At 38.8% G+C, this 24,102-nt stretch overlaps 1 protein-coding gene across 1 annotated transcript; it reads right to left on the bottom strand.

Annotated features, from left to right (window-relative positions):
* Positions 1 to 21,376: 21,376 nt before the first annotated feature.
* On the bottom strand, positions 21,377 to 23,649 carry LOC132286732 (probable methyltransferase PMT18). The gene is made up of 5 exons (XM_059789109.1): positions 22,960 to 23,649; positions 22,660 to 22,870; positions 22,293 to 22,590; positions 21,704 to 22,171; positions 21,377 to 21,602 (listed from the first exon to the last, which is right to left on the bottom strand). The coding sequence occupies exons 1-5, from the start codon at positions 23,647 to 23,649 to the stop codon at positions 21,377 to 21,379; spliced, it is 1,893 nt and encodes a 630-aa protein (XP_059645092.1).
* Between the last annotated feature and the right edge of the window lie 453 nt (positions 23,650 to 24,102).

The raw sequence follows: 24,102 nt of genomic DNA on the forward strand, positions 1-24,102 counted from the left end.
AAAGATTGTCCAAAGTTGTTGAATAAGTCACGTAGTGGTACAGATTCACAGATGGTACCGGCACAGTCTGCAGTGGTTCAGTCTGGTTTTAAAGTTCCTCAGGCACCACAGCCAGTGGCGCCAGTTGGCACTTATCTAGTCAAGGGTTCTACACCTACTACTTCTACACATCAGTCAGGCTATCAAGGTAGTTCACAGTAGGGTTCAGGGACTCTGGAACGAGCCTACTCTCTTCCACAAGCAGATGCTACCACAGGCACCTCTCCAATTCGAGGTATCTTTCCAATTTTTAGTTCTTGGGCACTGGTTCTTGTTGACACGGGTGCATCACATTCTTTCATTTCTGCATCATTTGCACATTCATTGGGCCTGAAGGTTACACTTCGGGATAGTCTTCTCTGTGTTGACACACCAGTTGGGGGTCCAGTGTCTCTGGATCGTGTTTGTTTGGGTTGTGTTATTAAGATAGCTGGGTGGATCTTAGAGTTTGATTTCATTGTTCTTGACATGACGGGCTTTGACGTTGTTCTCGGGATGGATTGGTTGTCATTCTTTCGGGCTACAATTAATTGCTTCCGCGGGAGGGTGTCCGTGTGCACTACCAAGGGAGATTGTTTCCATTTTGTGGGAGATCGGAGTGATTCCCACCCAGTGATGGTTTTCAGTATTGGTGACTAGAGTCGCTACAAATCCTACTTGGCTTATTTGCTAGTTGACGTGGATAGTAGTTTGGGCCGTGTTCTTTCGGCAGTTGTTGAGGATTTTGTTGATGTCTTTCCAAAGGAACTGGCAGAGTTACCTCCTTTAAGGGAAGTTATTTTTGCCATTGATGTCATTTCCGGTATAGCGCCCATCTCTATGGCACCGTACCTTATGGCACCGATAGAGCTTGATGAGTTAAAAAGTCAGTTAGATGATTTGAAAGCTAAGGGCTTTATTCGTCCTAGTGCTTCACCATAGGGAGCACCGGTCCTTTTTGAGAAAAAGAAGGATGGGTCTTTGAGACTTTGCATCGATTATCGCAAGTTAAATCATGCTACGATCAAGAAAATGTATCCTTTGCCTAAGATTGATGACTTATTTAATCAGTTGAAGGGAGCAACATGCTTTTCGAAGATTGATTTGAGATCAGGTTACTACCAGTTAAGGGTTAAGGATGACGATATATCCCAGACCACTTTTCACACACAGTATGGCCATTATAAGTTTCTGATGATGCCATTTGGTTTGACCAATGCTCCAGCAGCTTTTATGGATTAGATGAACCATGTATTCAATGACTAACTTGACAAATTATGGTGGTGTTCGTTGACGACATTCTGGTATACTCGGCTTTGGTAGAAGAGCATGAGTATCATTTGAGGATAGTGTTGCAAATCCTTAGGGATAATCAGTTGTAAACCAAGTTCAAGAAATGCAACTTTTGGCTACAGGAAGTGAATTTCCTTGGACACGTTATGTCTGAGGGCGGTATTGCAGTGGATCCGTCAAAGATTGAGTCTGTGATGGATTGGGAGCATCTGAAGACAGTGTTTGAGGTTCAGAGCTTTCTTGGCCTAGCCGGCTATTACAATTGGTTTGTTCGGGATTTCTCTCATTTAGCAACACCTATGACTCGACTTACTCGTAAGGGAGTCAAGTTCATATGGAATGAGGCTTGTGATTTTTCTTTTCAGGAGTTAAAGGTCTGATTGACATCGGCCCCAGTTTTAATCATACCTGAACGAGGTTTGGGTTACGTGGTCTACTGTGATGCTTCGTGAGAAGCATTAGGTTGTGTCTTGAAGCAGACAGAACGGGTGGTTGCTTATAGGTCTCGACAATTGAAGACTCACGAGTTAAACTATCCGATGCATGATCTGGAGTTGGCAGCAGTTATCTTTGCCCTGAAGGGGTGGAGACATTATTTGTACGGGGAGAAGTTCAAGGTTTTCTCCGATCACAAAAGTCTCAAGTATCTCTTCTCTCAAAAGGATTTGAACTTGAGACAGCGCAGATGGGTTGAGTTCATGGAGGACTACGACTTTAAGATGCAGTACCATTCGGGGAAGGCCAATATTGTGGCCGATGCTTTAAGTAGGAAGTCACGGGGTATTCTTGCTAGCATTTCCATTCACATATGGAAGATGCTAGAAGAGCTTGTAGATCTTGGTTTGTAGTTGTATGAGGATGTTTCATCAGCTATTTTGTTTAGCCTTGTGGCTCAGCCAGCTCTTGTTACCGAAGTTATTGACGCACAATAGGAGGATGGGGAGATGAAGTCCATCCACGATGAATTTTAGGTGGTGAGAATGTAGAGGGTTAGACCTTGCATTCAGATGGTGGTCTCAGGTACAAAGGGAAGATGGTTATTCCTCTATCTTGTCGTGATGTTGTTCTTCGGGATTTTCACCATTCTTGACTCGCAGTTCATCCTGGTGGTACGAAGATGTATCACAATTTACGGAGACAATTTTGGTGGAAAGGCAAGAAACGGGATGTTTCTCAGTTTGTGGCTAAATGCCTTACTTGTCAACAAGTGAAGGAAGAGCATCAGAAACCAGTAGGGTTGTTACAACTACTACCAGTGGCAGAGTGGAAGTGGGAGCACATCACTATGGATTTCATGACGGGACTTCCGAGATCCAAGGCAGGGAATGATGCCGTGTGGGTCATTGTTGACAAACTGACTGAGACGGCTCACTTTTTTCCTATGGCAGTGACAGATGATGTGGAGAAGCTTAATGGACTGTATGTGGGGCAGATTGTCTGGCTTCACGGGGTTCTGGTATCCATTGTTTCGGATAGGGATCACAGGTTCACGTCTCACTTTTGGCAGAGTTTTCAGGAGGCTCTTAACATGGGGCTTCATTTCAGCACAGCATTCCATCCTCAGACTGATGGTCAGTTAGAGCGTACCATTCAGATATTGGAGGATATGCTACGGGTTTGCATTTTAGATTTTGGGGGTAGTTGGGAAGACTACTTACCCTTGGTTGAGTTTGCCTTCAACAATAGTTACCAGACCAGTATCGGTATGGCACCTTTTGAGGCATTATACAGCAGACCTTACAGATCTCCAGTTTGTTAGACCGAGGTAGGTGATACAGTCGCCTTGGGTCTCGATATTGTCTTTGAGACTGCAGAGAATATAAAGTTAATTCGACAGTGGTTAGCTACAGCTCAGAGCAGGCAGAAGAGTTATGCTGATAAGAGGAGGAAATCCTTGTCTTTTGAGGTAGGGGACCACGTCTTTCTCAAGATTTCTCCGCGAAAGGGAATCTTGAGATTTCAGTAGACGGGTAAATTGTCTCCAAGGTTCATTGGACCATTTCAGATTTTGGAGCACGTCAGTGAAGTTGCTTATCGTTTGGCATTGCCGCCAGACTTGGATAGGGTTCACGACGTCTTCCACGTATATATGTTGAGGAAGTACGAGTCGGATCCATCGCATGTTTTACAGTGTACAGATATTGTTGTTGATGAGGATGTGACTTACGAGGAAGTCCAGTCCAGATTCTTGATTCACGGGAATAGGTTTTACGGACCAAGACCATTCCATTGGTTAAGGTTTTATGGAGACATCACGGCATTGAGGAGGCTACCTGGGAGCTCGAATAGGAGGTTCGCTCTCGGTATCCCCATTTGTTCACTCTTTTAGGAACGATTCGATTTCGGGGACGAAATCCATTTAAGAATGGTAGGTTGAAATGACCCGGTCTTTTTCCTCCTTTTTCCTTTTTCGGCGATTTTCTTTTTTCGTCTTTTTCTTGTTTTGTCTTTTCCCTATTTCGCCTTTCCGGTTTATTATTTTTCCTTGCATAACCTCACTTGTTGTGCATGGATTCGATTCCGATTTTACATGAATTTATGATATTTGATTTCCATGACATATGTATTTTTACTTTTGTAGAAAATACATTTTAGTTGCTTACTTTTTCATAAAGGGCATGGAAGCATTTATTGTTGTAATTATTCATTATTTTTGGGGTTTTGGTGTAATTACGTAAAGTAATTATTTTTCATCTTAGGGACCTTTTTGCAATTTAATTTGTTAGATATTTTGAAAAAGGACTTTTTTCCAATTTTTGAAAAATGTGACAAATGTCACATTCTTATGGTGCCACTTGTTGACAATGGGGTGGAGTGACTTGGATGTGTAATCTCTTGACATTTGGAGGGTGGAGATTCACCCACTCGTTAGCTTAGGATTGGAGCACTTGTTGGCTTAGATTGTTGACAAGTGTAGGCTTAGGATTAAGCCTAGGAAGGAGCCTTGGATTTGTGACAAGTGTAGGAACATGATTTAGTCTTGCATTGTGTGTGTGTGTGAGGTAGTGTAAGAACACAAAGTGAGTGGAGGATTTCTAGCCCTTCCACTCACCATTTCACACCTTATCTCCTTCATTTCACATATTCTTCAAGAACCCTAGCCTAGCCACCCTTGGACAAAAGCTTGGTTAATAGCTTTGACTTTATTTTTAGCTTCCTTCCATTCACCCTAGACTTAAAATCTTGGAACACAAAAGTTTCCCCTCACTCTCCTCTTCATTAACCCTAAACTTGTTTTCCATTTTGAGCTCGGTTGTTTGGATTATAGAGATTCAATTCTCTATTGAGGTAGGGGTGGTAGTATGTTTATATTTTAAGTGTTTTATAACCCTTAGGGTGTAATCTATATTGTATACATGCTTTTAATATGATAGTCCTGCATATTATAGGAAACCCTCACATCTTGACTTAGAGTTTATTGATTTAAGCATGTATGATATGTATAAACCATGTGTGGAAGGATTATATAATTTAGTGGTATGCTAAATTCTTGTATTTTCACATGTGTTGTGATATAGAACTCTTGTGGAATTATTAAGGTTATATACAATTTCCATTAACTTGAATTACTATATTTATTGAGATAATAATTCTATGTTCTTGTGGATTACAAATTGTAATTATTATAGAAGCTTATTGCTTTAAATGTTGATATTTAGTGTATAAAGTTTATTGTTGAGGCATAATTGAAATTGATAAGTTGGTAGTATTGTCTTGTACATAATATCATGATGATGACTTGTCATTTAACATGTCATTCTAGACTTGGAACCCTAAGACATGGTTTGTGTGGTTTCAAAGTACTTGTACTTGTGAGGTGGTTGATATGCCTTATTATCTATGTATAAGTTTTGAACTTGATGTATTTTGGATTCTCTTGCATGGTTACATATAACATGGCTAAATTTTGGCTTTAGTACAGGAGGTATGAGTTCTCCCCAATTGAGATAGTGCGCACTTAGGGTGGTCTTCCCTATGGGTTAGTGCCCGGAATAACTGTTCAGGTCTCTGCAGAATTCTGAGCTAAGGTGTCCAAGTATTCTACTTTTTGATTTTGCATATAATTCCAAGTTGATAATCAATGTTTAAGTTATAACTTGTAATTTTAGTTTCATGCGATTTGATGTTGTTAAGTACATCCATTTTGATATTGTGTTGCTAGATTCATTTAAGTTAGCTTAAGATGATCCTTTGGAACACCTTGAACATAGACATTAAGTGGAATGCTCCCTTGTATTCGTCTATATTGATCTTGCAATGATATTGAAACTTTAGGATAACGGATATGCTTCTTCGTACGAGTAACTTGATTACTCACCCAAATGGTTTGGGTTGTTTTTCAGGTAAGGAGACTATATTCTTGGATGCTCGTCATCCTTAGAGGCTTATGAGTCATTTGAAGTATTTTTGTATTTTGACATGCAAGTGTTTAGCATGCTTTACTTTTAGATATTCTATTTTTGAATATCATTGGTGTATGGTACTTTAGAAGCTTATGTAACTTTCTTGACATGTAATGATACTTAATTTTTTGCTTTTGACATTATAAACACGTATGTATGGAGGCCAAGGGCCAAGCATGTTTACTTTTGCATCTATACTCTTTTGGTATCAAACTTTTCTTAAAAAAAATGTATTTTAACTATCTTGGAGGTTTGCTACATGAAATTCTTGTAATGGACATGTTCATTTGTTCAATCTTCCTAAAAATAAATCAATTTTTGATCTATGGATGTGGGTAGAATGAATTCCATAGGTTCCACTGCTATTTCACATGTTTGGAGGAGCTTTCAGCAACATTTTAAGGAGTTTCGGTCGACCGAAACTCTAAGTCGGTCGACCGATCCCTTTTTAAGACCAAATGAACACTAAAAACTAGCCTTCAGAAAACATTCTGTGAGTTTCGGTCGACCGACACTCTAGGTCGGTTGACCGATCCCTTTTATGACCAGTTTTGGTAGACCGAAACTCTAAGTCGGTCAACCGAAATAGCCCTGTGCACCAATACTTCCAGATTTCCATTTAGCACTGATGGTCCAACTTTGAAAGGCCATAACTTCTTCATTCCTTATCCAAATGGGGTGATTCTTAAGCCTAAACTCAAGGATTTTGAGTTGGCTTTCCAATGGTACCTATTACATTCTCAGATTCCAAGCACAGTGAGAGATATTCATGTTTTAGTGGAGTAGTGTCAGTTTTCACTTCAATCGGGAAAGGGTATTTTGTGAGATTCTTGGCCAATGTTCTTGAAACCTCTTGGAATGTCTTGAAATGATTAGATTATGTTGTATTCACCTTGATTGACTTGTGTTAGAGTCAAGTTTCTCTCTTTAATTATGAATTGACCATTTTGCCCCTTTGATAACGAATTTTATCCTTTTTGACCTTTGTTTCCGCTTTTGCTCTCTTTAAGTCCCGTGATCTCATGAAAGGTCACATTTGTGTCTTAGGAGTGATTTCTATCTCTTAAGATCTTGGTTTATCATTTGCTTCCGCATTTTGGGTCCGTTATCGGATTAACTTTCGGTTTATCACTGACGCACTAGGTTGAAAAACTTAGGCCGTCACAAGTGGTATCAAAGCTCCTAGGTTTGAACACCTTAGGACGATGTGTTTTGGGTACATATCACTCTTTTGTTGATCTACTTTGATGTATTCACATGCTTTTCATAACATGTTTTGGCTCACAACATGTTTATGTGTTTCATTTAACACGCTTAGTAGTATGACATGTCTTTAAGCTTATATACTTATATATTTAAAAACATCTTTGTTTGACATGTATGCTTATTTTCTTAAGTGCTTAATTGTTTACACAGCTTTCTTTGATTGCTTTAGCATGGCAATATGTTACATAATTTATCTTGCTTTGTGTTTCGTGCATTCATAGTGTGAGTCGCACTAGGTCATAATAACTTGTGTTATTGTTGACCTTCCTTCTTTTACACATTTAGCACCATGGTTGTCACACGTGGAAAGTCCTCACGTTAGGGCACTGAGGAACAGGTGGCTGACACCAAGTTTACGAGGGGTCTGGGGAGGCCCAGGGTTCTAGTTCGTGGCGTGAATGCTAATCCGCCACGGGCACCGACTTACGAAGAGCGGGTTGCTCAGGGAATTAATCAAGGGATCGCTGAATCCTTATAGGAGTTGATACGCAGGAAGGCGGCAGGGATACAATTTTTGGCACCGGCACCAGCACCGATAGTCAATGAGGCACTAGAGTACTTTATGCGACTACAGAGGGTCAAGATTGATCCATTTGCGGGGAGTTCAGATCTGCTAGTCTCAGAAGCTTGGTTAGACCTTATGGTTCGCAAGTTTGCTAGTATGGTAATAACCACGGACAGGTTGAGGATTTCCTTGACTGCTTCCATGTTCATGGGGGATGTAGGCATTTGGTGGAGGTCTATGACCAATGTCCACAATATTGAGTTGATGACTTGGAACAAGTACAGAGATTCATTCTTCGAGCGCTTCTTTCCTAGGGCTATGAGGCGTGAGATGAGAATACAGTTTTCAAGTCTCTATCGGGGCACTATGATTGTCAATGAGTATGAGACATGATTTACTTCTCTCTCACGTTATGCTGAGGATATGGTAGCAACAAATGAGGCTAGGGCAATGAAGTTTCAGGATAGGCTAAATCTTGACATCAGGCCACGGGTCTCAATTCTTGATTTGAGGACTTACAGAGAAGTGGTTCAGAGGGCTATGCTAGTTGAAGCAGAGGAACGCGATCAGTTATGAATCAGGGGTTCACATAAGCAGCCTCACGAAGATAATCCATCATTTTCTGGGAGTTAGTGGAAGAAGGCCAGGGTAGGGAACAATACTCACTCACAGGGGGCATCACACAGAATCATCCTGCACCCACAGTTCCTGTATCTTTGAGATCAGTCCAGGGTATGGTTTGTGACCATTGTCAGCAACCAGGGCACATCAAGCCTCACTGCCCACAGTTTCGGGCACAGGCCAGTCAAACTTCAGTTTCTACAAAAATAGGGCAAGAAGCCTGCTTCTATTGCAAGCGGCCAGGTTATCTCAGGAAGGATTGTCTAAAGTTGTTGAATAAGTCACGTAGTGGACAGATTCATAGATAGTACCGGTGCAGTCTGCAGTGGTTCAGTTTGGTTTTAGAGTTCCTCAGGCACCACAGCCAGTACCGCCAATTGGTACTTATCTATCCTGGGGTTCTACACCAACTGCTTCTACATATCAGTCAGGCTATCAAGGCAGTTCACAGGAGGGCTTAGGGACTCAGGGAAAAGCCTACGCTCTTCCACAAGTGGATGCTACCGTAGGCACCTCTTCAGTTTGAGGTATCTTTCCAATTTTCAGTTCTTGGGCACGGGTTCTTGTTGACAGGGGTGCATCACATTCTTTCATTTCTGCATCATTTACACATTCATTGGGCCCGGAGGTCACACTTCGGGACAGTCTTCTCTGCGTTAACACACCAGTTGGGGGTCTAGTGTCTCTGGATCGTGTTTGTTGGGGTTGTGCTATTAAAATAGCTGGGCGGACCTTAGAGTTCAATTTCATTGTTCTCGACATGACGGGCTTTGACGTCATTCTCGGGATGGATTAGTTGTCATTCTTTCAAGCTATGATTAATTGCTTCTGCGAGAGGGTGTCTGTTTGCACTCCCAAGGGAGATTGTTTCCATTTTATGGGAGATCGGAGTGATTCCCACCCAGTGATGGTTTTCAGTATTGGTGACTGGAGTCACCATAGATTGTACTTGGCTAGTTTGCTAGTTGACGAGGATAGCAGTTTTGGTCGTGTTCTTCCGGCAGTTGTTGAGGATTTTGTTGATGTCTTTCCAGGGGAACTGGCAGAGTTACTTCCTTTAAGGGAAGTTGTTTTTGCCATTGATGTCATTCTCGGTACAGCGCTCATCTCTATGGTACCGTACCGTATGGCACCGGCAGAGCTTGATGAACTGAAAAGTCAGTTTGATGATTTGAAAGCTAAGGGCTTTATTCATCCTAGTGCTTCACCATAGGGAGCACCAGTTCTTTTTGCGAAGAAGAAGGATGGGTCTTTGAGACTTTGCATCGATTATCGTAAGTTGAATCATGCTACGATCAAGTACAGGTATCCTTTGCCTAAGATTGATAACTTGTTTGATCAGTTAAAGGGAGCGACATGCTTTTCGATGATTGATTTGAGATCAGGTTACTACCAGTTAAGGGTTAAGGATGAGGATATATCCAAGACCACTTTTTGCACACGGTATGGCCATTATGAGTTTCTGGTGATGCCATTTAGTTTGACCAATGCTCCAGCAACTTTTATGGATTTGATGAACCATGTATTCAGTAACTATCTTGACAAATTGTGGTGGTGTTCATTGACGACATTCTGGTATACTCGGCTTTGGTAGAGGAGCATGAGTATCATTTGAGGATAGTGTTGCAAATCCTTAGGGATAATCAGTTGTATGCCAAGTTCGAGAAATATGAATTTTAGCTACCGAAAGTGAAGTTCCTTGGACACGTTGTGTCAGAGGGCGGTGTTGCAGTGGATCCGTCAAAGATTAAGTCTATAATGGATTGGGAGCATCCGAAGATAGTGTTTGAGGTTCGAAGCTTTCTTGGGCTAGCTGACTATTACAAGAGGTTTGTTTGGGATTTCTCTCGTTTAGCGGCACCTATGACTCGACTTACTCGTAAGGGAGTCAAGTTCATATGGAATGAGGCTTGTGATTTTTCTTTTTAGGAGTTGAAGGTCAGATTGACTTCGGCTCCAGTGTTGATCATACCTGAACGAGGTTTGGGTTATGTTGTCTATTGTGATGCTTCGTGAGAAGGATTGGGTTGTGTCTTGATACAGACAGAACGGGTGGTTGCTTATGAGTCTCGACAATTGAAGACTCACGAGTTAAACGATCCGATGCATAATCTGGAGTTGGCAGCAGTTATCTTTGCCTGAAGGGGTGGAGACATTATTTGTACGGGGAGAAGTTCGAGGTTTTCTCAGATCACAAGAGTCTCAAGTATCTCTTCTCTCAGAATGATTTAAACTTGAGACAACGCAGATGGGTTGAATTCATGGTGGACTATGACTTTGAGTTGCAGTGTCATCCGGGGAAGGCCAACGTGGTAGCCGATGCTTTGAGTAGGAAGTCATGGGGTACTCTTGCTAGCATTTCCATTCACAGATGGAAGATGCTAGAAGAGATGGCAGATCTTAGTTTGCAGTTGTATGAGGATGTTTCACCGGCTATTTTGTTTAGCCTTGTGGCTCAGCCGGCTCTTGTTAGCAAAGTTATTGAGGCACAATAGAAGGATGGGGAGATGAAGTACATCCACAATCGAATTTTAGGTGGCGAGAATGTAGAGGGTTGGACCTTGCATTCAAACGGTGGTCTCAGGTACAGAGGGAAGATGGTTATTCCTCTATTTTGTCATGATGTTGTTCTTTGGGATTTTCACCATTCTAGAGTCGCAGTTCATCCTGGTGGTATGAAGATGTATCACAATTTACGGAGACAATTTTGGTGGAAAGGCATGAAATGGGATGTTTCTCAGTTCGTGGCTAAATGCCTTACTTGTCAGCAAGTGAAGGCAGAGCATCAGAGACCGACAGGGTTGTTGCAACCACTACCAGTGGCAGAGTGGAAGTGGGAGCATATCACTATGGATTTCGTGACGGGACTTCCGAGATCCAAGGCAGGGAATGATGCCGTTTGGGTCATTGTTGACAGACTGACTAAGACGGCTCACTTTTTGCCTATGGCAGTGACAGATGAGGCGGAGAAGCTTAGTGGACTGTATGTGGGGCAAATTGTCAAGCTTCACGGGGTTCCGGTATCCATTATTTCAAATAGGGATCCCAGGTTCACGTCTCACTTTTGGCGAAGTTTTCAGGAGGCTCTTGACACGAGGCTTCATTTCAGTACAACACTCCATCCTCAGACTGATGGTCAGTCGGAGCGTACCATTCAGATATTGGAGGATATGCTACGGGCTTGCATTTTGGATTTTGGGGGTAGTTGGGAAGACTACTTACCCTTGGTTGAGTTTACCTACAACAATAGTTACCAGACCAGTATCAGTATGGCACCTTTTGAGGCGTTGTACGGTAGACCTTACAGATCTCTAGTTTGTTGGACCGAGGTAAGTGATACAGTCGCATTGGGTCCTGATATTGTCTTTGAGACTACACAGAAGATTAAGTTGATTTGACAGCAGTTAGCTACAGCTTAGAGCAGGCAGAAGGGTTATGTTGATAAAAGGAGGAGATCCTTATCTTTTAAGGTAGGGGACCAAGTCTTTCTCAAGATTTCTCTATGGAAGGGACTTTTGAGATTTCAGGAGACGGGCAAATTGTCTCCTAGGTTCATTGGACCATTTCAAATTTTGGAGCGCACCGGGGAAGTTGCTTATCGTTTGGCATTGCCACTAGACTTGGATAGGGTTCACGACGTCTTCCACGCATATATGTTGAGGAAGTACGAGCCGGATCCATCGCATATTTTACAGTGGACAGATATTGTTGTTGATGAGGATGTGACCTACGAGGAGGGTCCAGTCCAGATTCTTGATTCACGAGAACAGGTTTTGCGGACCAAGACTATTCCATTGGTTAAGGTTTTGAGGAGACATTACGGCATTGAGGAGGCTACCTGGGAGCTTGAACGGGAGGTTCGCTCTCGGTATACCCATTTGTTCACTCTTTCAGGTACGATTCGATTTCGGGGATGAAATCCTTTTAAGGAGGGTAGGTTGTAATAACCCGGTCTTTTTCCTTCTTTTTCCTTTTTCGGCGATTTTCTATTTTCGTCCTTTTCTTGTTTTGTCTTTTCCTTATTTCGTCTTTTTCCCGTTTATTGTTTTTCCATGCATAACCTCACTTGTTGTGCACGGATTCGATTCCAGTTTTACATGAATTCATGATATTTGATTTCCATAACATTTGTATTTTTACTTTTGTACAAAATACATTCTAGTTGCTTACTTTTTCATAAAGGGTATGGATGCATTTATTATTGTAATTATTCATTATTTTTGGGGTTTTGGTGTAATTATGTAAAGTAATTATTTTTCGTCTTAGGGACCTTTTTGGAATTTAATTTGTAAGATATTTTGAAAAAGGACCTTTTTGCAATTTTTGGAAAATGTGACAAGTGTCACATTCTCATGGTGCCACTTATTGGCAATGCGGTGAAGTGACTTGGATGTGTAATCTCTTGAAATTTGGTGGGTGGAGATTCACCCACTTGTTGGCCTAGGATTGGAGCACTTGTTGGCTTTGATTGTTGACAAGTGTAGGCTTAGGATTAAGCAAAGAAGGAGCCTTGGATTTGTGACATGTGTAGGAAAATGATTTAGTCTTGCATTGTGTGTATATGAGACGTAGTGTAAGAACACAAAGTGAGTGGAGGATTTCTAGCCCTTCCACTCACCATTTCACACCTTATCTCCTTCATTTCACATTTTCTTTAAGAACCCTAGCCTAGCCACTATTGGAGAAAAGCTTGCTTAATAGCTTTGACTCCATTTTTGGCTTCCTTCCATTCACCCTAGACTTAGAACCTTGGAACACAAAAGTTTCCCCTCACTCTCCTCTTCATTAACCCTACACTTGTTTTCCATTTTGAGCTTGGTTGCATAGATTATAGAGATTCAATTCTCTATTGAGGTGGGGTGGTAGTATATTTATATTTTAAGGGTTTTATAATCCTTGGGGTTTAATATATATTGTATACATGCTTTTAATATGATAATCTTGCATATTATAGGAAACCCTCACCTCTTGACTTAGGGTTTATTGATTTAAGCATGTATGATATGTATAAACCATGTGTAGAAGGATTATATAATTTAGTAGTATGCTAAATTCTTGTATTTTCACACATGTTGTGATATAGAACTCTTCTGGAATTATTAAGGTTATATGCAATTTCCATTGACTTGAATTGCTATATTTGTTGAGATAATAATTCTATGTTCTTGTGAATTACAAATTGTAATTATCATAGAAGCTTATTGCTTTAAATATTGATATTTAGTGTATAAAGTTTATTGTTAAGGCATGATTGAAATTGATAAGTTGGTAGTATTGTCTTGTACATAATATCATGATGATGACTTGTCATTTACCGTGCCATTCTAGACTTGGAACCCTAAGACATGGTTTGTGTGGTTTCAAAGTACTTATTCTTGTAAGGTGGGTGAGATGCCTTATTATCTATGTATAAGTTTTGAACTTGATGTATTTTGGATTCTCTTGGGACATGGTTACAACTGACATAGCTAAAGTTTGGCTTTAGTGCGGGAGGTATGAGTTCTCCCCAATTGAGATAGTATGCACTTAGGGTGGTCTTCCCTGCGGGTTAGTGCCCGGAATAACCGTTGAGGTCTCGGCATAATTCCAAGCTTAGGTGTCCAAGGATTCCACTTTTTGATTTCGCATTCAATTCCAAGTTGACAATCAATGTTTAAGTTATAACTTGTAATTTTTGTTTCATGCGATTTGATGTTGTTAAGTACATCCATTTTGATATTGTGTTGCTAGATTCATTTAAGTTAGCTTAAGATGATCTCATAGAACACCTTAAACATAGACGTTAAATGGAATACTCCCTTGTATTCGTCTATATTGATCGTGTAATGATATTAAAACTTTAGGGTATATGCATATGCTTCTTCCTACGAGTAACTTGATTACTCACCCTAATGGTTTGGGTTATTTTTCAGGTAAGGAGATTATGTTCTTGGATGCTCGTCATCCTTAGAGGCTTATGAGTCATTTGAAGTATTTTTGTATTTTGACATGCAAGTGTTTAGCATACTTTACTTTTAGATATTCTATTTTTGTATACCATGGGTGTATAGTACTTTAGAAGCTTATGTAGCTTTCTTGACATGTAATGATACTTAAGTTTTTACTTTTGACATTATAAATATGTATATATGGAGGCCAAGGGCCAAGCATGTTTACTTTTGCATCTATACTCTTTTGGTATCAAACTTTTCTTCAAAAAAGTGTATTTTAACCATCTTGGAGGTTTGCCACATGAAATTCTTGTAATTGACATGTTCATATGTTCAATATTTCTTAAAATGAATCAATTTTTGATCTACGCATGTGGGTAGAATGAATTCCATAGGTTCCATTGCAATTTCACATGTTTGGAGGAGCTTTCAGCAGCATTTCGAGGAGTTTCGGTCGACCAAAACTCTAAGTCGGTCGACTGATCCCTTTTTGAGACCAAATGAACAGTAAAAACCAGCCTTTAGAAAACATTCTGTGATTTCCGGTCGACTGAAACTCTAATTCAATCGACCGATCGCTTTTGTGACCAGTTTTGGTCGACCGAAACTCTAAATCGGTCGACCGAAATAGCCCCTGTGCACCAACACTTCCAAATTTCCATTCAGCACTGATGGTCCAATTTCGAAAGGCTATAACTTCTTTGTTCCTTATTCAAATAGAGTGATTCTGAAGCCTAAACTCAAGGATTTTGAGTTGGATTTCCAATGGTACCTATTATATTCTCAGATTCCAAACGCAGTGAGAGATATTTATGTTTTAGTGGAGTAGTGTTAGTTTTCACTTCATTCGGGAAAGGGCATTTTGTCGGATTCTTGGCCAATGTTCTTGAAACCTCTTGGAATGTCTTAAAATGATTGGATTAGGTTGTATTCACCTTGATTGACTTGTGTTAGAGTCAAGTTTCTCTCTTTAATTGTGAATTGACCATTTTGCCCCTTTGACAATGAATTTTGTCCTTTTTTACCTTTGTTTTCGCTTTTACTCTCTTTAATTCCCGTGATGTCATGAAAGGTCACATTTGTGTCTTAGGAGTGATTCCTATCTCTTAAGATCTTGGTTTATCATTTGCTTCTGCATTTCGGGTCCATTATCGGATTAACTTTCGGTTTATCACTGATGCACCGGGTTGAAAAACTTTGGCCGTCATATATATTGCTAAAGGATTAGCAATATGTAAGTTTGGGGGTATGATGAGCACTGAATATTACATATTCGAGCCCTTAAATAGATATACGTTAAGGCCTAAAGTGATACTTCTATCCATTGTTAGACTGATTTATGTTTGTTATGTGTTTATAGGTACTTTCCCAGAGTCATAGTTAAAACTGGGACCTTATGATGAAAAAACTGATATCGAATCTTATAGAGTCGTTGTCGGTCATTCAAAGCAAGCCGAAAGCTTAAATAGTGAAGTTTAGAAAAATGCAAGTCCCAAAGCTCAAGCCTAAGTCTTGAGGCTCGAGCCTTGCAAGAAAAAAAATAAGAAAATTAATAAGATAGTAAAGCTCAAGCTTTGTACCTTCAGGGCTCAAGCCCTATTTCAAAGGTGCTCGAGCCTTACCTCAAGATGTTCGAGCCTTAGCCCCCAAGCTTGAGCATGAGGCGTTAGAATTTGAAGAGTTGATTTAGATGAAGCACCAAGCTTCCAGGGCCTCATGCCAGACCTCAAGGATCGAGCACCATCATTCTAAGTTCGAGACTTGAGTACCAAATGCTCGAGCTCAGGACTAAAAGCTCGAGCCCTATAAAGCTAAGATCGAGCAATGTTAAAAGAAAAGAATCCCAAAATATTCTAAGTATTGAAGGAAAAGATGCTTCAGAAAATAGTTAAATAAATTTAACTAAGTATAGAATTGAAGATTAAGCACCATCTTTTGAAGCTCGAGCAATACTTCAAGAAAGCTCGAGCTTTACTCCTAAAGCTCGAGCCTAAGCCCCAAAGCTCGAGCTACACTTCTTAAGCTTGAGCCCTTCTAAGATAGATCAAACTTAAAGTTACGGGAATTATTCTTTTCCAAGTCTTAATTCATTCTAGAAGGGCCAGAAGACCTAAAAGCCCACGAGACCTTTATTTTCTCTATAAAAGAAGGCATAGGCCTTAATAGAAGGGGTTCTAAGTTCCTTGTTCTTATACTATTCAGAAGGCTATTATTATGGTGGCAACTTTTAGGTTTCCATAACCTTAGAAGGTGAAGATCCTGAGAAGAGAAGTGTTGTCCGTGATGATGAAGATGACAACAACACATATGATATTTTGCATCATCATAAGTCGCTAATTCATCTCTTAGGGCACTGATATAACCCATCTGATTACTATGGTTTGATTGTTTTAACTCTAGGATAATTTTAATATATATTATATTTCTTGATTACATGATTATGAGTAATTGAGACAACTCAATTAGTTCTTTAAAGTTTTAGTAGTTATTGAATTGTTATTACCTTGTCTTAGATATAACTAATTCATTAACTATGCTCAACCCATTCTTATTGGACGGTATCTGGTAGAGCCTTGCCGGACATAAGAATGGAGATCATATAATGGTGTTCCAATATTTTTTATAAATGAATATTTTCATAGTGTATGCTTAGGAAAGATGAATTGTTTACTAAATTAGTTAAAATAGTTGAAGTAGGTAGATGGATAGTTCATGCTAACCATAGATAGGTTATAGTTAATTGCAATTTATAAAACATTTTTCTTTAAAACTCAAATTAAAAGAATGTTATTGAGTTCAATTCATTTGAAATATAGTTTGTTAAATCCCTAGAGTTGAAATAGTTAACCATAGTATGAAAGTTGTGGTCAAGTCAAAGCCCTAAGATCTCTTTCAAAGCCCTAAGATCTCTTTCTCTGATCGCTTTAGTATAATTTAGTGTAATTTTATTTTATGTTCATAACAACCAACCAATCCATCAATTCAACCAGTTACCTGTAAACCAAATATTAGTTAAAAGCATAGCAAAGAAAACTCCTTTCCCTGTGGGATTGACACCCTCTATATAGTCCTATCCTATAAAGATTCATACTATTACGAGTGGTAATAAACTGAAATCTAAACACACATCAATCTTATCTTCGTAGGTTGGTGTGTTGATGATTGTTCATTTCTCTCAGGCCTTTTTCAAAGTTGTCAGTTGGGTAGGGATTTACGGGAGAGATTTAATTCCTTTTGTGATGTGGTGATAGGGAAATGGGGAATGGAATAGTGGTGTGACTGGGAGAATGGTATAAGGATAGTTGCTAGCATGGTTTACTCTTTAAGGATAGTAAATTTCGAGGATGAAATCCGTTTAAGTAGGGTACATTGTGATGTCCCAGATTTTTTCAATATTTTTTGAACATTTTATTTTCTTTTATTTTATTTGTGCACAGGGATGCTTGTCACGGTGTTCCACGAGGTGTTTTGGATGTTTCTTCGGATTTAGAACCCTTAGAAACTCATTTCAGTTCATTTCAGTCAATTTTGGTTTCGTGCCCTGCTGAGTGGGCCCCGCAATAGATTTTCATGTTTGGGAAATCTCTCGACATCACTATGTTCTTCATTCACATTGATATTATCTACTTTACACTGTATTGTGTTGTTTGCAAGTGTTAGGGACTTAAATGGGTTGTTTTAAGTTGTTAAGTGGAAGACAGGACTCACGAATTTGACTTTAGTATATAAGGAACGACTTAAGATATTTTGGGCCTCATTTTCATTTCATCTCTCTCTCAGCCGTGAGCTCTCTCTTCCCCACCATTTTTTTTTCTTTTCATTTTACTATTCATTTTACATGCTTCGGCATGCAGTTCAATCTATCTCGGGTAAGATTGTGATAATGTTGTAGAAGGATTGTTCAACAAGCGTGACAAGAGCTTCAAGCCTATGGTTTCGAATTTTGAATTGGAGCATTTTGGAGATTTTGGGTGAAGGTGGAGTTCGGATTTTAGAGGTGTCGTAGAATGATTATTTTCTCTCCTTCGCATCCTCTTTCATCCTATGGAGCCAGTTTGCGAGGGGAGTATTTCGGTTTCAGTGTAATTGGGATTTTCATCCTAATTTGAGATAAGGATGTTTAATGTATTAAAATTTGCCTTTTCATGAGTTCCTTAGCCCTGATTTCATGATATATATATATATATATTTGAAATTGATAATTTTGATTTACAATGCTTGATGAAGTTCTAGACTAGAAAAATTATGATTTGAAGTGAAAAATGTATGTTTGTATAATAAAATGCTTAATTATGATTTTTGATGAGAAAACGATGTTGTATTGTAATGGTGGTTGTGTATTGGTATGCTAGGTTGTTACATTGTTTGCAACGAGTAGAATTTGATATCTTGGAAATACTTGTATAGCTATGGTGATCTTGTTTTGATGAAAACCATGTTTAATTAATTTAATGAAGATGTCAAGTATGCTAATATTAATTAAATGCTTTATGCTTTAAATTCGTTCACTATATAGATATATTTGAATGCTAATGATGAATGCATAAGTTAGCAAGATGAGATGGTGCGATTAAATAATTATTTATAAATGGTTTTAATTATTGATTTCATTTCCATATTCATTACATTTTATGCAAATGGCATGGTTGTTGGAATTGAGTTGAGTTGTTAGAGAAAGAAATGAATTTTAAGAAGTTTGTGAAAAGGTTTTAGAGAAGAACCAGATTTCGCGAGACCAATAATAATTTGACCTAGAAAGAGCGCGTGTAGGATTTGGATGTGTAACATTGTATAACTAGGCCCCAAATGGTTATCATATTTGAAGCTAGGGATAGTTAAGCGATCTCACCTTGGTAAAGTCAATTAACGATTTTTGGTGTGAGTTATGTCAGTTTCATGACCGAGATTGGGATAGCATTGCATTTTATGGTACTGTGCTCATGTTCAGATTATTGACTTGTTAAGTGAATGCCATTGTTGTTAAATGTGTTTTCATGAGTACCTGAAAGCCCAACCATGATCCCAATTATTCTTTGACCCCATTCTTTGGTGTGTTAACTCAAGGGTGTCCAAAATTGATGCCTTAGGCATCTCTTACTGAGCAATGATGCTCACCCCTATTATACAAATATTTTTAGGTACTCATCCCTATTTTCAGGAACAGAGTAGCTTCAGATGATTTTAGAGTTGAAGACTCACTTTTGGGCTCATTTCTATACTTGTGTCCAACTTTCTCTTTTTGGATGTATTTTTAATGTAATCATGCTATCATGTATATTTTTGGATTTCAAACTCAATGTTGTACCCCACTTCCATTGGAAATGTAAATTCATATTTTACTTTTTGAAAAGCATGTATATTAATTTCAAAATGGTGTATTGGAGGCCAATGAGCCATTTCAATTTAAAGTATACTTTATATGTTAAATGCATATTTTATATGTCCTATGTGTTTATTTATGTTGTTCTTGCATTTCCATACCATGGTCTATCATTGGGGATGTTTAAATAGCATTTTTTGAGGTTATTTTCACTTCGAGTTCTCATCTAACTGATTAGATAAGGCATGTAGTCGATTAGATGGCTTTTCCAGTGGGCATTTTTATTTTTTTTCTGCTCCCAGGTGAACTAAGTTGACTTATTCTCAAAGAAGTTGACTTATTTCTCAACCAAGCCGACTTAGTTTGCAAACAAGCCGACTTATCACTGCTTCTTGACAATTTCGAGGTTTTATTTTCAAATGGCCATATCTTGCTCATTTTAAATCCAAATTAGGTCATTCTTAAGCCTAAATTGTATAATTTTGAGTCAGCTTTCCAATGTTACCAATTTCATTCTCAGATTCCAATCCTACTGGGATATATTCAAGATTTAGTGAGACAGTGTCGAAAATCACTTAAGCCGAAAAGGGGTATATGTAGGAGATCATGACAAAGTCCTTAGAACCTCTTTGTATGTTATGAAACGATTAGCATAAATTTAATAGACCTCATTTGACTTGTTTAGAGTTAAATTATCTCCTCAATATATGAAATGACCATAGTATCTTTCTATGTCCCCGAGTTTGAATAAGGACCCGATTAGCGATTCAGATCTTCAAATTTGGGTTGTTACATCCTTAGTCTATCACATATGAAATGAACACAATTGGAGGATCGATCTTCAAGAACAAATCCCTCACTGCTAACTCATTGTTACATCTCACCTTGGAAACAATGAGATCCAAACTATTGTCGTCTTCAATCTCAGACTCCTTCAATGCTAGAAGAATTATAGAGGAATGGGAAGTTCCCGAATCGGTACGTGATACGGTCGCGGACGAAACCACCTAATCCAAGGAGCTGAAATGGAGTGTTTGGTGGAGATAATCTCCTTGTTCACGGGACTATAAAGGATGGCCAGTAACAGTCATGCGCATTTGAATACTTGGGTTAGTCAAATGTTTGGGCCTCTTGGGTTATATCATGTTGGGCTTCTTTGTAATGTGTAGTTAATTAGCATTGGGCTAACTTGCCTTATGGGCTGTAAATTTGTCAATATATATATATGTGTGTGTGTGTGTGTATATATATTTGAAAATTTAACTTTAAAAAAAAATAAATAAATAAAAAGTAAATAAAAAAATAAAAAAAAGCTTGGCATAAAGAAAAAGATATACCAGCTAGTTAATCAACCTCTTTCCTACTTCCTCACGAATTTAAACTTTGCCTCAAAAATTGTCATGGGCTGGAACGTACGTGGGAGCCTAACTCTACCAACACAGACCATCACCAATCCCCATACTCGCACCAACTCATACTGTAAATTATACTACCTCTATCCCTTTATAATTGTCTAAATCCATATTGCACAGTTTGTAAGGCAATAATTTTTATCACAATTTATTACATTGGTAAAAGATGCATTTCTAAATTTGTTCTTTCCTAAAAATTTGTAAAAGTAGTATGGAAAAGTTATTTTTAATAGAGTCCACTTATTACATTGGTAAAAGTAGTATGAAAAAGTTATTTTTAATGGGATTCACTTATTTTGAAATTTCAATTAGTTTAATCTTTTAGGAATAAATTGGGAATGTAATAAAAAGTAGTTTATTGATTTTTGAAATGTGACAACTAAAATGGGACAGCAAAAAATGAGATAATGGACTATTAATATGGCACGGAGGAACTAACAATAAACAAAAAAATATATAGAGAGAGGGAGGGGGAAAAAGGGGGGGAGATTGAAGGAAATAAATGAGCCGCCGCTAAAATGTGTAATAATAATATAACAAAACTTTCCTTTTTCCCACAATAAGTATGGGTACATGGAGAAGAAAAAATCAAGGTAATTAGGTTGGTGCTACAGTTCTTTTTTAGCTTCAGCAGTCCAATAACCTTTGATAGCAACAAGAATTTTCTCGGGATTAAAAGGTCCACTTTCGTGATCCAGAATCTGTGTCTTCCATCTCATTCTATCTGTTATACTTTTAACCTTCACAAGAACCTCTACCACATCTCTGAATATAACAATCCCTTCTGGCCGCAGGATTCTATCCATCTCCAAGAGAATGAAGGTAATATCACACCTTCAAACAATGGAAATTGATTAAGATGGATATATATATATATGTATATGTATGATGATGGTAGGAAATTAATTAATTTAATTAATGTAGTACGTACATACCTGTCTTGGTATATACTGAAGAGGGCAGTTGCATGAATGAGATCATATGTTCGTGGATAGGTTGAGAATGGCTCACACCAGTCATGGTATGTCCCAATTAAGCCACGTTCATAGATTACACCTAGAGTGTCCTGATTTGAATCGGCAGATACCACGTTCATTACCCACACTGGATATTTCAAAAGGGCTGCTGCAAATCCACCTAGGTAAGCATTCATGTCCATTATATTTCTGTAACGTCCTTTGGGTAAGGCATTAATAATATGTTTGTAATGTGTCACCCGCTCCTTCCACATTTCACTATCTTGTCGAAAAATTTCTAGGGTTATGCCAGGCACTGAACCGCTGGCTATTCTTGGAGGAACAGAAAACACACGATGGGGCCATTTCTCCAATGCACCACCCGCCACTTCATTTGACTTGTTTACCTCAGGCAGTGGAGTTATGCAAGTTTCCATCTCTTTATACCTTAATTAATTAATTAATTATACATATCACATATGTGTTAGATAGCAAGAATGAAGTGGATATATCATCATCAGTTAAAACATGCAATATATATATAGTAGGAATTGGAATTAGTATGTACCAAGCTGCATCAGCATTGTCTGATTTGCATATGTGTGGCGTATCATAAATCTTCCTGCTGTTTATGCAATCAATGTGGTTGATGGGCTTTTGCCACACTGCAAGGTCATCCTTTTCGATCACTTTCTTCCAACACAGACGCTTGACAACATCCTCAATTGCATCTTGCTCTTTTTTCAAATCTTCTTGGGTTCTTTCCCAACCCTTCCAGTACTTCTTCCACCGGATAGGAGGTCCGGAGAGTATCCAATAACCACCAGGCCTTAGAACTCTGTCCACTTCAATTAGGTATAATCCATCTGCATGTAGAATTTAATTACTTACAAGAAAATTCCATCTTCAGAAATATAAATGTCTGTCTTACATACCATATTCCTGCCAAGGGATCAGGCAACGGGAACAATGAGCCATATCAAATGCCCTAGCAGGGTAAGGGAGTCTCTGTGAAGACATGATGCCAATCATAGCAGGAACTCCCCGTTCCAATGCAAACTGAACCTGCGCCTCATGTGTGTCTCTAGGAGCAAAAGACATCGCCAGGATGTCCCTCTTTAACAGGTAAGCACCCCAACTGGCAACCTGCTTATATATGCAACACCACCGATCGAGTCAAGAATTAAATGGCATATATATATATATATATATATGGCATGCAAATTTTTACTTACTCCACAGCCTGTATCGATTGCAGTCCGGATACTTCCATCATTAAGAGGTATGAGCTTAGCAATATCATCAATATAAGCATCAGCTCCATCGGCAAACATGGTGCCTCCACCGGGGAATCTGAATCGATCACCCTCTACTTGGATCCAATTCTGCACGGCCTTCTCAACGCTGAGCTCTTTATGGGGAATGTTGACATACCACGCATAGTCCCTGCTCTGTGGCCATTTGAAAGGGGTCTTATAGTGTGGCGGGGCAGGTATCAGGCAACGAAGGAGGTCTTTCTTGTTAGGGCAATGTCTCTCTCTGTATTTCAACATTTTCCGTTCAAATTTCCTACTCCTTACTGGATCCTGACATGGGGTGTATTCACTGTAGGACAAATCACAAGCAGGGAATTTCTGGGATTCCTGAGAACTACTGTTAACCACCAACTGATGATGAATTCCGAAGTCGAGATTGGCAGAAGATGAAAATGATGATGAATGGCTGTCTCCTGCCACTACTGGTGGAGATCCGCCATCAGCACAACCAACTCTGTTGTACACCTCCGATCGGCTGGTTGGAGCAGGACTTGTACTCTGCCAAGATCCCAATGTGTAGCAAATAACACACAGCCCACTAACAACCACCACCCAAGTCACACGCTTCCTCTTCGATTGCTTCCAATATCCACTATACTCCTTGGCCATTTTTAATTAATTAAATAAATCCTTTCAATAATTAAAACAAGAGTTGCAGAATACTTTATATTTGTATTTATATGTATATGTGTATACACCCACAGAATGTATTTATTTTTTGATTACCTATAAAATTAAATAAATAAATAAAATCTTCTGCTCTTGTTCTTTCTATTTTTTTTTATTTTTTTTTATTAAAAACAAATGCGGAAAAAATAAGAAAGAAGATCCTCAATCTAAAAGGAAATATTTAAAAATAAATAAATAAAACAGCGGATCACTGAAACACGGAATAAAAAGACGAGAAGATCAGAAGGTTATTGAAGAATGTTAGCAAAAGTCACAAAAGCTTAAACGACATAAACAAGTTCTACTGGTGAAAAGGAAATGTCATCAGATCAGAGTCAGACCACACACATTTTTTCTGCATGTATATTTTGTTTTTATCATATTTCTTTCCAT

The sequence above is a fragment of the Cornus florida genome, unplaced genomic scaffold, assembly GCF_030987335.1.
Source record: "Cornus florida cultivar Cherokee Brave unplaced genomic scaffold, ASM3098733v1 CherokeeBrave_3.0.0_Hap2_Chr11, whole genome shotgun sequence".
Classification (NCBI taxonomy): domain Eukaryota; kingdom Viridiplantae; phylum Streptophyta; class Magnoliopsida; order Cornales; family Cornaceae; genus Cornus; species Cornus florida.

What these genes read in the sequence shown, in the direction of transcription:
- LOC132286732 (XM_059789109.1), bottom strand. Translation starts at nt 23,649, where the DNA reads ATGGCCAAGGAGTATAGTGGATATTGGAAGCAATCGAAGAGGAAGCGT. An exon ending in CAATCGATACAGGCTGTGGA is followed by an intron (nt 22,871 to 22,959) that starts GTAAGTAAAAAT and finishes ATATATAAGCAG; the next exon opens with GTTGCCAGTTGGGGTGCTTA. An exon ending in GATCCCTTGGCAGGAATATG is followed by an intron (nt 22,591 to 22,659) that starts GTATGTAAGACA and finishes TTCTACATGCAG; the next exon opens with ATGGATTATACCTAATTGAA.